The sequence below is a fragment of the Channa argus genome, chromosome 20 (genome assembly GCF_033026475.1).
Source record: "Channa argus isolate prfri chromosome 20, Channa argus male v1.0, whole genome shotgun sequence".
Classification (NCBI taxonomy): Eukaryota; Metazoa; Chordata; class Actinopteri; order Anabantiformes; family Channidae; genus Channa; species Channa argus.
In genome coordinates this window covers 9,637,045-9,654,819 of record NC_090216.1, presented here as the reverse complement: position 1 = coordinate 9,654,819, position 17,775 = coordinate 9,637,045, and the positions used below count along the sequence as shown (strand labels likewise).

Here is a 17,775-nt window from a genome sequence, read left to right as displayed (position 1 = left end):
TACTGTATCTCAAAAGACTGCAGTGCTATTGAGTTTCAGGTGTCTTTTTTAATTTTCTGGCAATGTCGTCCATATTGAAAATACACTGAAGATTACTGATATGCAGTTTCTCATTTTTTTCATGGTACAGTGAGTCCAATTCCTGTTATAGGATTATTCTACAAACACAAAAAAATAAAAAACACATTAGCTGGTATACTGAAATGCATCATGATGACCACGTTGCAACAGAAAGAGAGACAATGCCCATACAGTCCTTAAAAAATTCTAAAAAATTTGACATTAAAACTGATTTAATTCAACAATATAAACAAGTTAAATGCGCTTTTACACAGGAATCTGTTAAATATCAAAACAAAATATTAACAGAAAAGTTCTTTTCACAAGTGTAACAAAAGACTTACAATTTATCATAGATATAACAACAGGCCTAAAATAAAACATAATCTCTTACCATTCTGTCATAAAAACCTGACAAACACATGAAATTTTAAAGAGATCAAGAGTGACAAAGACTCACATTGGTTCCAACAAGACACTGTACAGCTCAGGGTGGAGTCAGGGCTAAAAATGGTCGACAGCTTTGAAAATTCTGCAGATCAACATGCCCCCATCTTTAGGAGTTCAGGGAAAGCCAAGGCATTATAAAAAGGTAACATAACTCCATGTACTTAAAGATGGAAATCAAATGTTAGCTTCAGAGGACTTACAAAACAAGCTGGTAAACAGCCAGAGGAGCATGTCGTCCCTGGTCTAATTTTAATGAGCAGAAGTCCTTCTCCTAAATGGCATCCACCCACCACATCAGTCCACAGGCAAGTTCAAAAGCCTAATGTCCCAAGTTGCACAGCAAAATGATTAAATAACATACTACAGAAAAGAATTTAGCAGAACGTCAGTGTTTCAGTCTCAACTTGCTAATAAAATGCATCTGACTTTTCTTTACGTTTGGGAGTTTTCCATGCTTTAGTTTGGTGACTGAATATCTGTTCGCAGTCTTGATCCACATGCCGCTGGTAGTGATTGTAGCTTCATTTCTTTGCAGCATCTGTCCGTGTATTCCACAGAAAATACAGACTTTCGCTTCAGCTGGGTACGTGATACATATGTACAGGGAATGCAAAAAACAGATCATTACTTGGTATTGACAAGGTGGTGTGACAAAATACTCCAGTTGTCACAACACTGTAATTTGGTTATGGTATGATAAAAGAGTCCTGGCCTAGCACATATATAGCTTTCCTCTTAAAAAAAGGCAGAATGAATTCATCTATAGGAGCAAAGGCTAAGTTAAGAGTCAGGCTTATCTTAAAAACGAAAGGCATTAGCACCATAGAATACCACTTGACAAGCAAAAAGAAGGACAAAAATAAACCCATAGGCAGCATGTATCAGATATCTACCAGCCATTTTTATCACCAGTTCTCATTTCCAACACAGTGGAAGGAAATCAGTTAAACTCTAATGTAACTTATTGTAGAGATGTGCCTGCGCTTCTCTTAGGCTGAGCAAGTGGACCGTGAGGTGTCAAAAAAAATTTAGCTGAAGCTTCAAAAAGAGCAGACCCGCCTAATTTTTCAGACTCTGACATCACTAATTAGCTGGGTTTCCTGTGACATGACATTAGTAAGTGGAGGGAATGTTATGGCAGTGGGTGGAGAAGAATTTAGAAATTTTGCAGAACAGGGAAAAAGGAGCAGAAACGTTTAACCAGCTTAACCTCTTGGGACACTGAACCTTCAGTGGTAGCTGCTGAATGAAATCTTCCACACACACACACACACACCGTGTCTTGTCTCTTGAAAGCTTTCCAACTCTGACCTTCGGCATGTCGAAGCAATGTGACCCCAGATGGTACAAAAATGACCCAAACAATTGGCTGTTGGTTGGTTGAGACTCAAACACAAGTGCCTTGGTGTGCAGGAGGTAGGGCTTTCCGGTTCTTTAAAGCCAGGGACTTGTCCTTAAAATCTGTTGGTTTCTGTTGTGAAATGTCTATCAGTGCACTTGCAATGATGAGTCCTGAAGGGAGAAAGAAGCAACAGAAATGGTGAAAAAAAAAAAAAGCCCACAAAAAAACATCCCATTTTAGATAAAATATTTTGGAGCTTCCAAAAGCAAAAGTATTCTTAGATCCTGTAGATTGACAAAATGCTAAGTTGCTGTAAGTGTGATGCAAATGTATAGTTGTGTGGTAACATTTGCTGTATGTATTGTATTAACTGCCTTTTTAGGGACAGGATGCGTGTGACATGAAAAGTGTGATAATTTTAACAATGGACTGCTTCTAAACTGTAGTATTGAATGTATGTACTGTTAATGTGTCCGCAATACAAAAATACTCAACACATAAACAGACAGGGCTGGGGGCCACTGAACCACACTAAAAAAAAAAAAAAAAAAACTCTTTTTTGCTTGCTCCAAGCCTCCCTGACACTACTGGCTGCCTTCTAAATATGCCATTTAATGTTAGACTGCTATCTGGAAACATTTTAATCAAAACAAGGATGAAACAGGTAACAGTTTGTGAATGTACCCGACTGTCCTGGTGGAGGTAAGCTGGAGGTCCCAGAGGGCAGACACATGAGGACAGTGTACACAGCAGCTTTTCCTCCTGAACACGGCTCCATGGCAACAGGTTTGGGTACACCCTGAGAAGAGGCGTGAAATACAAACTGCATTAAGAAGCACTTCATTTATTTAATGACCAACCAAGCTTAAATCATGACGTACACGTGCAAAGTCTTCATAGTTGTTTCTGCAGTGGCACATGTGATGTTTAAATTTTATTTTATTTTTTTCATGCTACTACCAGACCAACTGACATTAGCTGCTGGAGTTGCTGCATTTAAGATGAGACACTATCTTCCTGACACAAAATGGTTTGATTGGTCACACAACAAAAACACTTGTGTTTGTCCCTGTCAGATAGTCCACGTGTTGAGGCAATGACCCACCCTCGGAGTTAATGGCCAAAACTGCTTGTCTCAAGCATGAAAAACATGTCATCCTGATAATGAATGTCAAGGGTTTCACAGCATGTTTTGGATGAGGGGATACAAATTGGGGAATAATAACATGTCTGAATAGAACTGACTATTTTTCTCTGTCTGCCTGAATTTAAAATGGAGATAAGAGGGGCAGCAAAGTGGGAGAAAAACAGGAATGTACAAGCACATGCATTAAAACATGAGAATCAGGAGTGACGTTTAGTGGAATTGTTATTAACATGTTTTAGTGGAATTTGTTTTATATCTCACCCTGTGTTAACAGCAAAAATAAAATGCTAATTTGTGTAATTTGAACAATTCCTGAATCTACCAGCCTTAATATACTATACTACAAATTAGATGCAGATTCATTTTAGGTGTCAAAGAACAACAGCAAAAAAAATAAAATAAATACCAATTAGATATAAATTAATGTCAAAGCACATTTTCGCTCAAGCTTTGCAGCATGGAGTCCTTTAATCAAAAGTAAATGCTAACTTGTTTTCTGTGAAGCTTTCTGTGAGTTGTTTTTCATGCAATTGCCAGAAGGTTTGCAATGGAAGAACATTTCACTGCAAAAAACAGTCCAAAAAAAAAAAAAAAAGATTCTAAAAATCTTAAATGAAAAAAGGAATCTGGCCAGTAAAGTGAACAGGTTTTAATGCGTATTAGTGTGTTTAAGAGTGTGTACAATTAACAGTGTTGCTGCTAATGGTAGCTGATTAGCAGGTGACACATCCTTCCCAAATACACTTAGCACTTGTACATGATGTATCAAGTGATTCTGATTATCTGAAAAACACATTCATTCCAAGGAGCTAAACTAACCTTGGATTTCAGCAACTTTTAATACAAACCATACCTACACTGACCACTGGAGGAGACATCAATAAAGCCTGTTTCAGAAAACTGATAAGGCAGTATAAGATCTAGTTTATAAGAATTCTAACAAAAGCTGCAGCACTGATGTAATAAGACATATGCTATGTATGTATGTAGTAAGACATATACTGTAGTCATCATGAAAAATATACAACATTGATAATGATGAAAACTAAATTAGTGGCATGTGCTACTGGTAGCCATTCTAGTGTCATGGCTCTATCATATAACCAAACCACTGATTTTGGTCCAAACTGATATCTCAACAACTATGGATCCGAGAATAAATCTTGAAGAGACTTTCATGGCTTGTGGCTGGATCTTATATACTTTGCTTATGCTCTAACTTTTCTTATTGCAGCATCAGCAGATTGGCACTTTTGACTTTTACTTTTTTTTGTTTGATAGATTGGCTTTTACATTTTGTACACATATAGATTTATAAAGCAGCACATTCTGCGCTTTGCTTTGTGCACAGCAAAACGTATGTTATGTGCTAATCAGCAAATGTTTGGATGCCAAGACACTAAACTAAGTGTGTCAACAATGACCTTAATGTACTACAGCAGTGCCTAACTACAACCTTACAGAACTACATCATGGACACTTTACCCAAAAACATCCTGTGCAAAACGTTTTAAGTTTAGCTAATATTCAACCAGACATTTGTTATTTGATGTGTGCCATCTGGTTGTTTACTCTCTGCTGCTCTATTTCTCTATGCAGACAGCTCTTTACTCTTGTTGTATGGTGCCATGTTTAGATAGATAAGCCACTGCAAAACGTCTTTGCACTATTTTTTGCCCTTCACAGACCCAGTGACTCGATAAACCTGTGGATAGAAGCTATTAGTTTGTGCAGGTTATGCTCCCCTAACCTTTATTACAATAATTTTTGTTTATACATTTGTTCATCCATTTTCAAACACATCCTGTTTGCATTAATATTTAAATATAACAGCTATTAAAAATATAAAGTAGTATTACTACCATCATTTCAGGTTTGACTGATGCCTTCTGTTGACACTGCCTTACTGCATCTGTTATACTGCTGGTAATAGTGCAAGTCTTATTATGCAAAACAGTGCAGACTTTCAATTCAAGCTACAATATGCAAATTAAGGTAGCCCTAGCAAGAGACTTAAAATCAATCCACTCTATCCAGCCCTCCCTTTCCCTGCTGTGCAGTGCTCTGCTACGCTCTGCACAGCCCTTTAGGTATTAGTCATTATCCAAGTACAATTTTTTAACTTATTAATCAAGCAGACACTATTTAAAATTCCCTAACTGGTTAGAAGGGCAAGCCTCGCTCAAAACTTTTCATAAGAAAATACCGTTGCACTGTTGGCGAAGCTGTGAATGAGTATGACTTTCCATGAGCCACTGGCAGCACCTCTCCACAGAGTTAAGAGTAAATACGAATTGCAATTATTTATACTAATAAATTCTTTGGAAAATGTTACACATTTTAGCATTTAGCATTCATTTGGTAATCATCTGGTCACACTTTAATAATGTTCACATCAAATTGTATGTTGTGAATCTATATTGAAGTAAGGATGTAAAGCTACACAAACGTTGTGGTTCTTGCCAAAAAAAAAAAAGCATAAAATAACTTTTTAGTGTGTGTGTGAAAGGCAGTAATAATAGCAAAATGAAACCATCTCCTGTCTTCTTGCTCTCCCATTTTTTATGTGAAAAGCCTACATTAATCTGGGATAACAGAAGTATAGCTACAATGCAGAGGAAAATAAAAACATTAATAAATCATTCCATTCCTTTTCAGTTATATTGTTGCCTTTCAAAGAGTTTTTTATTTTTTTTTTTACTATGCACTAATCAAGTGTCAGTATTGCATAGTGGTTATTCATAATCATCCAAACACATAAACACACATACAAAATCTTATAAATGCACACATATGCACACAACATATTTCCTTTCCTTTTTCCTGGTTGACAGGTGTCATCCATCATACTCGCGTCCTTTAGTGGTTCCATATGCTGAATGCTGGCCACAGTGAAAAGAAACATCTGTGACATCTAGGCCTAGGCCTGCAGTGTTTGGGCATGACTGGCTCTCTTTCAAACAGCTGCTGACATCCTGGTCACTAAAAGCAATGTCCATCTCTTGGGTCTTAAACTGACCAATAATGGAGGAAATGGCACAAAGACTGTTATAATTTTCTCTCAGACCAGCTGGAGGATCTGCAAAGCTTTAGTGACGGAAAGCTTGTACTAACTAATGCAGTGCGATCGGATCAGGGGTGACAGTACAGTCAGAAGATAAAGTTTTCATGTGTTAGTATGAGTGTGAGGGGTAATTTTGGTGCTGCAGCCCTTCTGTGTCTCAGTTAACGTACAGGATGTTAAAATGTATTCTTAACTTTGTCCCTAAAATAGAAACATCGAAGCAAACTTCAGAGCTCATCTGGATAAGATGCAGTTCTTGCATTAAACGGTAAACTGGTCTGCACTTATATAGCACCTCTCTATCTATTGGTACTCAAAGCACTTGCTTCTCATTCACCCATTTACACTCACAGTCACACACACACACACGCACACACACAAATACACACAAATACACACTGATGGGTGAGCTGCTATGCACTAAGTTCAGTTTTGGCATGTGACTGGAGGAGCCAGGAATCGAACCAAATACTGTGGGGTTGGTAGATGACTGTTCTACCTCCTACGCCACAGTTGCCCCGAATATGTGCCTGTTTATATTCCTAAACCATATATATAATTTCTGTCGGTAAATGAAGGGTCAGATTTAAAAGTAGCAACAGCGCTGATGAAGCAAATAGGAACCCAGCAATGCTGGCATGGCATCAGTGTCCTCTTTGACATCAACAAATATTTCCAATAGTTAAGTGGTGCCAGATGTTGAACCAATTTATTTCTTTATAAAAGAGAATTAGGCTTGTTTCATATAGTTCACCTTCAGCTGGTACCGGGACATTTGATGAAGGTGTTTGTGGTCTAATACTCGCATTTGCACATTTGAAAACATGTAGCCTTGATTTTTTTCAAGTACACTGACATGTTTACAAAGCTTCCTGATTATGGCTGCCTTCATATAAATATATTAGTTATATAATAGCTCCCTAATGCAGCTCATTTTAAAAGCTGGAAGCTTAAACTAGAACAAAATTATAAATACAAAATATTACATGCTGGCATCACACATTGTTGAATATCATCATGACATCCACGCAATGCCTAATTAATAGCTGCTTGCTGAATTTGGTGTATACTGGATGATACCATGAAGGTTGTCACCATAATGCGGTTTACAAAAATCAGCTAGGATAAGATACTGGGCAGGAACGTTGCTTCCCTGTATAATAGATTTACTGTGTAATCCATGTTTTGCTACAGTAGCTAAAAGCAATCAGTAAAGATTTATGTAAAATAAATGTAGGACACAGATGTGACTTATTTCCAAAACAACAAAGTTGCCTGTAACAATATCTTCGTATTAACTCCTTAAATGTTATATGTGCTATATCTAAGTGAAATTAAACCTCAAGCATTTATAGATCCATTTAAAGCATCTTGAAAGAGTTGAGAAACAAAAGACTGAAGGTGTGCTTTTTCAAATTATCATTACCAAAACAGCTTAAAATACTCTCTTGGGGGAGACAAGTCCATACCTTAATGAGACAAGAACACTATCCTCTGTTTCTATGAAGGAAAGAGTACTGGAGTAAACTATTAAATCACAGACGGACACACATCTCACTGACAAGTATGTAATTAACATTTTACTTAGATGAAGGCAACATTGTGATTTCCCATCAGCATTTAACTTTAGACTACACTTTGTTGCTTGAAAAGTGCAACAATAAAGTGCACTCGAAAAGAACTGAGAAGCACTATTTTTCTCCTCTTTTGCTCTTTACATTGCCCTTCACAATGCTATAATACACAGTGAACACCACTCGGCACTACACTAATGGCTAATGTAGTGCCCGCTTGCTGGTTGCCACAGATATTTTATTTCTTTCAGCAGCAGGTGACACAGAGCAGGCCCTGGCTGAGGAAACACTGTTGGTCCCCTGATGTGCTTTAATTTCCACTTTTATCTCATGCGGCTCTGGACTGGTCGAAGCTTCTTCTCTAAAATTTCTCAGTTTGAACATCGGATATGTTGTTTACGCTGTGAATAAAATATGGGCTTATTAGATTTTCAAATCATTGCAATTTGTTTTTATTTGCGTTTTTACGGCGGCCCTATAATTTTCTTTTTTTTTTTTGAGTTTTGGAAGTATTGAACACTATCATAGAACTACTGTGATACTGAAGACCTCCTAAAAACCTGATAAGGCAGGTTCTGAAATGTTATCTCGCAATTACGAGAAACATAACTTGTAAATACGAGATCTAGATCTCGTAATTACGAGATAAGGTCTCACATTTTTTTCCGTTGGTGAATGCAATGAGCTGCCGTACATTTTACAAATCATGCCAACTTTTTTTTTTTTAATTGGGATTTTACAATAATCATTGTGTATGTGTCTGTGTATATTATTGTTTGTGTGTAAGCAAGCAGTACTCACATCAAGCACAGGCTGCAACAGTTCTGTTTGTTCTGCCCTGGCATCCAGAGCAACAGCAACTGAGGCAAATGGACGACTGGCCATCTGCTGACGCTCTCTCATTAGTTGCTGCAATACAAAATATAGAGGACCCTTAAACAAAACATAAATCATTATCTAATAAGTAAAAGTAATATAATAATAAAAATAATACAGATAGGATTTTAAGAAAAGACCTTCAATCATGATAGTTTTGTAGGAAATTTGAAGCTTTCCTATTAACGGACACAAAAAACAAAAACTTGACTGGCAGGGTTAATAAATGGTGATTTTCTCATTGTGGTTCTGGGTCCCTCCATTACATCACTTGCATTCATTTTTGTAGTCATAATGAAACAGTAATCAGCATTCCAATGCTAATATTGTGTTTAAATTATGAAATTTAGTACAAATTTGTTAAAAAAAACTGTTCATTCTTTTACATGCTATGCCATCACAGAAAATTCTTCTGCAGACAAATGATGTGGTAATGTAAGTGCACAAGAGTGACAACATTTTTGTAGCTTGGACTGAGCAGAAAATAGCTGCTCTTGTTCCCCATAATCAATATTGTAAAACAACTAGTGCCACACTTTCATCAGCAACGCAGGGTCTGATCAATATCTAAACAGGCTGCCATTCTAGCACCAAGGACAACACTGATTGGTATTGAATTTGTGATGAGCTTAAGTGTGTTGCATTAACATCTAATTGTACTTCAGATTACTAAGCACATGAAGCTATGGTGTTGATAAGTGTCATAATCTGTCCTTCCTCTGTTCTCTGGAGCTCAGAATTGTGGTTTTATAGGTACAAAATATATCATTGGGTTGTCGTTTCTATGCAAATTACATAAAATAAAACACTTTATGCCTGTGTGGGAGTTTTCAACTGTTTATAAAACTCTTTCCTGCATTGGAACTGAAACTAACCAAGACAGGCTTTGGATTGCTCGGCAATTGTGGTTCAGGATGGAGCTGTACATCTATCAATAAGTGACCTGAGTTATGTCAGCCTAAAATACTGGTACATTTGTGCTTAATAAACTATTAGTTAGCTTGACCCGTCCACAAGAACAATGCCGTTTTATTGTTTGTATGTCCATGTGCCGGCTGGAAAGAATGCTTTCAGATGATCTTTCTAACTTATGGACCTAACGTTAATTTAGTAGATAGACAGCAACAGACAAATAGTTGCCCAATGATAAAATCCTATCACTCATTCTTCAAGGAAAGAAGTTTTCAAGTACACCTGTCTATTAAAGCTCTTTCAAATTATATCACATTTCCTCTTTTGTAAAACTGAGTGCCTGTTTGAACTGTATAAGAACACTGATTGTTCGGGTTGTCTCATTCCTGAATAGGGTTGTCCTTGGTGAAGTAATGAATCCTGAGATTCTTCTGATCAGACTTCAGCCCCAGTCCCTCTGAATACAAATAAGTATTCATTAGTGTGACTATTAATTGGCAAATTTCAGAGGATGTCTGGAGAGCTTGACAGCATTGTATAAAAGGTCATGTGCAAATAAAAAAATAATAAAAAAAAAATATATATACCTGGATGCCTTGATTCCAAGCATCCAGGTGTCAAGGACTCTATGTATGTGACAAGTTTACAGAAATTGTTTGAGTACTGGATTAATTCTTTTACACTGTTGAAGGTGCACACACATGTCAAAAATCTTAATTAGATATTTGGCAGCTAAATTTTGCAGACCGTTTATTTTCCGCAGCCTCAATTATCTTGGATTTATGGCATATCTATATTTATGAAATAAGGTACAAAAAAGTTAATAAACACAAAAACAGATTATAAATATAAAAGCCATTTAACCCATTTTAAAACACCTGAAACAGCAACCTATATTATACAAATTTTTTCTTTTTTTATTTTCTCCCTAATGAGTGATACATTTCATTTTTTAATTTAAAAATGAATAATGATACTGTCTATCACATCATATTATGTGCCAAAATCAATTTAAAGATTTAACTGTGCGAGAAATGCCAGTTTGTTACGGTCATTGGTATGTTACTATTAAATGTTTCTTTATGGAAATGCTTAAATACTTAATACTTTCTAAAGCCACTTGATTTGTCAAATCCCTAGTGTTTCCCCTCTTCCTGGATGGTCAGTATGTTTTTTAGCTTCAGTGAATTTTAAATAAAGCTTTATTTATGTTGATGCACTCCATTTAAAAGTATTTTTAACATTCAATAATTGGTTTTACTACTGTACAGAATCAGTGATGGTAAATTAAGTAAAAGACAGTTCAGGTAAGTTCTATTTAAGTACTGCTTAGTTGAGTCACTCCAACAACATTCCCTGGGTGTTTTATATGAGGAAAAAAACTGCCATATGAAATTGAGATTGATCACTTGATTGATTTTTTTTTTTACTTTAAATCTGGGGGCTTGTGTCAGACTGTTGTACATCTCTGCTATTAAACATAAAATCTATAGATTAAAGCTGCTGGGCTAGCATGCCAAAATGAGAAATTATGCCCTTTTTAAAACAATACAATCAGGACGGTGGGCCCAACAGGGTTGCTACAAAACAAGTAAACAACTCACAGTTTATGGTTTCCAGCACAAAAACTTCAAATCCAACAATGTCCATTGTAAATGTCAGATAGCACTAATGTTATCGCATCACTGAATTATTTTAAAGCAACAAAGCATATAAGGAGAGTGGGAGCAAAGTCAGAGAATGGTAATGATTTGCTCAGTGTCCAGCACATGCATCTAAAAAGTGCTGGGGATACAATCATTAAAAGGGTCAGTACAGTACCAAAGCGATTCTCTAAATTAATATTAAGTTAATGACAAAAGGCAAGAGTGAACTCTGTAAAACCAATTAAAATGTGTGCAATGACAGACTGATTTTGTCAAAAATACAAGCTGGAGCCATTCATGGCTGTGATAAGGGTGGGCATCCAGTGCACCGTAATGTAACCTGATTCATTTTAGTAAGGGAGTGGATGAATTATCTGGATGTTTTGCCTTCATTGTATTCTAAAAAGGTTAGGTGTCATCGCACCTCTAGCTGTACTCTTCATCTAAGCAGGTCACTTTGTTCTTTCACTGGCTGCACAGACCTGAAGAATATAAAACTAAATACATACAAACACAATGAAATGAAAAAATAAATGCTGGAATGTTGAATGAACTATTATTACTATTAAGGAAATTATTTTTAAAATAGTAGTTTCCCCTTTTAAATTAACTCTCCAAATCCTTTACAGTTTTTAAAATGCACACACATACTGTGATTAAAAGTACCTATAGTAGATGAAAATGTCCACTCTTATTGCCACTGGATACCACCGCGATATGATTTTGGTTTGGTTTAATTGTTGTGCGTAGGTTAAATCACCAAAAACTTAAAATATTAATATGTATTATTACAGGTGTGTGGTATTATTGTGGGCTAAATTATGACATAACTCTTACCTAACTGTATTCCTATATTTCTATTTTAGTGATCAGGCAGACAGCTTCCAAGCTTCCAGGGGGTCTATAACCTGAACTCCCAATCACAGACACACTCCAGTGTCCTTAACTTTGGAAGAAATTACACTTCAGGGCAAACTTTAAACAACACAGGACAATGAAGGTGACCAGGTGCTTAAGAGTAGGATAATCTTATTACAGCAATCAATGACTGCTGATTGAGCTCTTCAAGGAAAAACACTGAGCCTATGCCAAGTCCACAGAGGGACATGTGACTATGATCTTGTTAGTAATATGTACCTTTCAGATTTATCAATAAAAACATAATAACAAATTAGCTAGTGTTTGCAGTTATCATTTATAACGATTGATGGCTGGGTTTTTTTGCAAAGGCTGATGCTGCCACCATATACATAAAAACAGTCCTCACCTCTGTGTGAAAACCACAGCCCTCTCATTCATTTGAATAAAGCCAGTTCAGCAATGTACAGAGGTACCTCTGGTCATTACAAAAGATTCAAATACAAACAAAAAATAAGGCCTTCTAAGAAAAAAACCTGTGCCAACAGGCTCCAACAAATGGAAAGAGTGTTTGTCAATCAAATACATGGAAACTTCTTCTTTTTCTTTCGGCTGTTCCCGTTCAGGGGTCGCCACAGCGAATCACGTGCCTCCATCAATCAAATACATGGAAACATATAATCCTAATCGAACAGATTTTTAACGTTTAGATCAATTACTCAAACTGAGTTTTTTTTAAAGGGGTTTTTCCATTTATTGCAGAGTCTGTGGATCCTTCAATCCACATGTTAATCTGCATATTATTCACTGGTACAGTAAGTCGCTTCAGATAAAAGTTACAAATGAGTTCAGTTTAAATGTAACATTTTAGAATAGAAGCTGAATAGCAGCTCCTTTTACTAAAATTACTGCAACACAGAAAAGAGACAAGATGTTAGAAGAGAGGGTCTGTACAACCACTGAACCGAAGCCAAAGGACCGAGTGGACAAAACACAGCTGCGTCACCAGTTACATTTGTGAGGAGGGGCAAGTTAGGCTAGTGTAGGGTACAGTTAGAGGAGATGATCTATACATACTATAGATAGCTATATATACCCATGTCACGGATTCAATGCAGAAGCCCACAACAACCTTAGTCACAGACATTACCAAGAATATAAAGCTTATGGGCTGATATCACCTTTTAATAAAGGAATATTACTGGTGGATGTTTCTTTTAGAATACCAGTAAAGCAACACTAATTTACAGTCAATCACCACTGTGTGTGACACGTGTCTGTGCCTGACTTCACATGAATGTGAGAACATTTTTAAGATTTGGATATATCCACATGTTTGTGTGTGTATAAAAAAATGGTGTTAGATTCTTATGAAATGTCAGCACTCCCGCCCTTCGGTTTCCCCCACAGGTAGCTTCACGGAGGTCACTGTCGTTCTCCTCTGTGGCATTTACAGCTGCTGTCTTTTCAGCCCTTTATCAGCTACCCAAGGTCCAAGTCTTGACACCCACCATCAACAAAAATTATTCAAATTAACAGCAGCACCTTTAGATTCACACCTTTGTAACTCCCCAAAAAAGGAAAGCTCTTATCAAATTAGGACATAAGTGTGGTAAAAGATCATCTTTGTAAGACTAAGTCAGTGCCTGCAATTACATGTTCATCAGAGCTGTTATTCTTTTTTATTCCATTAATAGCAACTTTTCAAAATTACATACAGGTAATTATTACTTCTCTTATGACCTGGGTCATTGTTTGGGATTGTTTTTGTTGTCTCTCTCTCTCCTGCTCCTTCTGTGTTTTGTGTGGGTGTGTCTGAGGGATGAGCCACAGGTGGTGTCCATGGATTGGTTGGTCTGAATTAATTGCTGCCAGTTTAGGTTATGCATTCTGTCTTTTAGTTTGTGTTTTTGGTTTGGTTAATTAACGTAGGGCTTTTGTTAAGAGCTCTTTGTTTGTTGTTCTGGGCACCGCTCACCTCTGAAGTTTATCCATTGCTGCCATTTGTTTTTTGTAACACTTGGTCTTGCTGGTTTTTGCTTAGGAATGGGAGGAGTGGGGGAGCACATTGTGTTATACCAAGGTTCTCCTAGACCAGGGGCATAATGCTTTAGTATTTACAATTTTTTTTTTGTCCTTTCGGCTTATCGCTTATGGTCGCCACAACGGATCATTTGTCCACATGTTGATTTGGCGCAGTTTTTAATCCGGATGCCCTTCCTGACGCAACCCTCCCCAATTTTTACCGGGCATTGCACGGCTGGGGATGGGGAAATAATAATCATGTTGGTGACGTCCATGTTGGGGGTTCAGTGTCTTGCCCAGGGACACTTCAACATGTTGTCGAGAAGAGCGGGGCGAGAATCTCCGACCCTATGGTCAGAAGGTGGCCACTCTATGAACTGCGCCACTGCTCCCCCCACTTTATTATTTACAAAATATCATGTCAAATTTATTAAAATTATAAGTTTCACATAAATTAGCTCATATCCTGTAAACACGGCGGTTTTTAAATCTATCCATATGCCACATAGCTATATTAGTGGCTCATAGTGTCTCTAGAAGCTTCATTAAGACTCATGCATTCCTTGTCCTTTTGTCAGATCGGTGCTTGTGAGCATTAGATAGCCCCCAGCCCAAATCTTAATAAGAGCATTTGATGTTGACAAGTTCTTTTAAATTAAATGGATACAATGTTCAGTGAATAGTCAACCAGTTCAGCCATTTCTTAATAGTATATTTCAGCAACTAAGACTGTCTCAATTCAAAAGATTAATCACAAATTCCACTGAAACTACATACTAGTTATGTGACATAAACGTGTGTGCAACATAAAATGTCTGCTATTGAAAGTACGCTGGCAAAATATTATTTAAGGACGTCATCACTAGCTTGCTACTAAATATAAAAAAAAAGTTAATTAAGTAGTGCATTCTTTGAAAACACTCAACATTGAACATTATGGACACAACTACGACAATGTGATAAGACAAAAATAAAATGGACGGTATGAAAAATAATCTGTCAAATTGCGAATGATCAAATCACATCTAACATCAAATATTGCTTTATTTGTTCTTCTGCTGTTGATGAATATACCAAAAGAGAAATTTAATTATATACATATTTTAGGTGCAATTTTAAAGGGGTAATTATATAATCATCACAAATGATTCCATTGGTTTGAGTATTAACGAACAGAGGCCAAGAAATGTAGTTAAAGACTACTTGCAATGCTGAAGTACCCACAACAGAACAGAATACCCTTTGGGCTGTTACAGCTTTCAGGAAAAGGTTACCAACATACAGCTTCTCTTCTAAACTAGGGCACCTGAAAATGCCACAGCAGGAACCTTGAGTTATAATTTTTTTCAGCACCATATTCTTTTAAATTTGTCGGGGTCAATGAAAACCATGCATCAAGAGGCGGAATGTCCAAGAAAATTATATTTAGTATAAAAAGATTAACAAAGATGATAAACAGGGTGTTTGTGTCAACAATGTACAAACAGTAAGTGATAAATATCAAAAATATATTGGGTGTCTCAAATTTTAAATTTTGAATAATTATAAAGTTTGAATTTTTCTTTACAAATTAACTGTGAAAATTGGTAAAGCTGGGTAAAATAAAAACTATGGATTTGGCATAGTTATGCAGTATGGAACCAAATTCAGAAAGAGAAACAATGTTAAGTTTACTTAGGGATGGCATCAAGTTTGCAGAAGAAAGTCTAATAGTAGCATGTCACTTTACAGTTTGTGACAATAGCAGCGTCAGACAAGTTGAGTGGCACAGGCAAAAAAATATCATGGGCACCTGATGGATTCTAAAGGTCATTGTATTGTCCTCCTTTGCTCTGGATGGGGCACCTTAGAAGACACTTTACTGCACCTGCTCTACTGTAGGGGGGAACCATAGAGGGTACTTTACTATGTTTTTTCTATTGTAGGGTCACCTCAGAGGACAAATTACCATGTTCACTCTACTGCAGGGGCATATTAGAGGGCAACTTTACTGCTTTTCTTTGCTGGTGAGGTACCTTAAAGGGTACTTTACCATGGTTGTTCTACTGGAGGGGCACATTGCAGGGCACTATAGCATTTAGTCTACTGTGAGGGCATTGCCAAGATGTGACTGTACTATACACTATGTAAAATTTAATCAGCAAAAAAATCTTTTATGCCTTCCCAGATAATTCTTTCTATATTAACAAAACTTTTTAATCATCTGAAATTAAGAAATGGAGGTTAACATTTACCTATTTTTTTTTATCGAAGCTGAAGGGCAGCTACAAACAGATGACAGGAATTCCAAGAGCAGACAAAAAAAGTGGACAGAATATTAATGATGTGAGCCCATCTGTCTGCATTAATTTTTAGTGAGTTTAATTCTTTGGATGGGCATGAATCATAATTGCAGAAGCTATCATTCTTGTTTATTTTCATATATCAATTAGGGGAAATAAAATGCTGATCCTATGATTATCAATGTCATTCCTAAAGTGGAAATAAATTGTGGAAGCTTTATTACTTGACTACAGGTCATAAGGCTGTATGTGCATCAAATTAAACTTCCTGTCATTTAGGGTTATATAGAGAATATACTAGAATATAGGATTCACTCATAGGAGATGGAAATGATAGTTGCTCTTACAGAAACCAGCAACCACCCCATGCAGTTCAGGTTAAGGGCAGTGAGGTGAATTTGCATACATTTGCTCTCATCCTCAATTTCCTGCACAGCATCTTTCTTACTCTCTTTTCTAATTTCTGCTGCCAATCATCTCATCATTCACTCCTTTTCATCCCTATCTTTTCTCAAACCCATCTTTCATAGCAACTCTGAATATTAATGTTTCATTCTACCCCCTTTTCCTTAAATTACTCAGGCTATCTCCACTTGCTTCCTTTATGTCTTTTTTACTAGTCCACCTAACATAAACCCACAATTCATCGGTAAAATCATCTTTACTTTAAATAATTTTCTGTTTTTCTGACAAAAATACTTGCTTAAATGCTGCAACATTCTAATTTGTTGAAGCATTTGCATTAACAGATGCAAAGCTTCAGTGAATGGTGGTGTCTACTGAACCATCGTGCTGAAAGCTTGGGTTGATATGCAGTGTAATGTTCTATCTTACGTTTTAGGTCCATCAGCCTAATTAATGCAACTGAGAATTTAAGTGACATGTATTGCATTTTCTAACAACGGGATGCTCCTGATGAAAGAAATTATACTTAGAGACTAAAATACTAAATGTATTTCTGTCCTCTTACACAGTAAATGTTCACCATATTTTACAATTTATCCAGATTTCACTCTACTGCTGGCATTATTGAAATGGGATTGTGCCAATTGTGCTCTTGTAATTTTTATCATATTACTGAGCACAATCATGCTGCAGATTTGCAAATGCTGTGAATTTTTTAAGATCTGTAGTTAGAAGTGAATTAGGTCTTCTGCATCACACATGTCCACAAGAGAACGATATAGACTTACTTCTCTGCGCCGTGAAGCCCAGCAGGTCTGTTTGACCTTCCACACCACTGCTGCCACCAAAAGTAATGACAGAAAACAACTGGAATGAAAGACAGGGAACAATATCAAGCAATATAACTTGTTTGTTTGCACATGCAGTAACAGTAGTGATTATAAAGCTGTGACTTAATCAGGAAAGTTTCTTGTAACCATTTTGACAGATATTTGCTGTTGGCCAAAACAATAATTTACTGTGTCCCTAGAAACAAGGAATAAGCCTCTATGAAATACAAATTTTTCCACCATGAAAAATAGAACTTAATCTAAAATTAGCTGGATTCAAATATATGCTGCTGTGTAACCCCGT

At 36.6% G+C, this 17,775-nt stretch overlaps 1 protein-coding gene across 3 annotated transcripts in view; it reads right to left on the bottom strand.

Annotated features, from left to right (window-relative positions):
- The window catches only part of atrnl1b (attractin-like 1b), a 57,318-nt gene continuing 39,543 nt past the window's right edge, over positions 1-17,775 (bottom strand). Inside the window, exons 26-29 of one of the 3 annotated variants that reach the window (XM_067487554.1) lie at positions 17,430-17,508; positions 8,439-8,546; positions 2,537-2,651; positions 1-2,022 (exon numbers count right to left, since the gene is read on the bottom strand). In XM_067487554.1, coding sequence (XP_067343655.1) covers positions 1,898-2,022; positions 2,537-2,651; positions 8,439-8,546; positions 17,430-17,508 — 427 coding nt within the window. In that variant the 3' untranslated portion in view covers positions 1-1,897. The other 2 variants (XM_067487555.1, XM_067487556.1) reach the window with 2 other exon arrangements.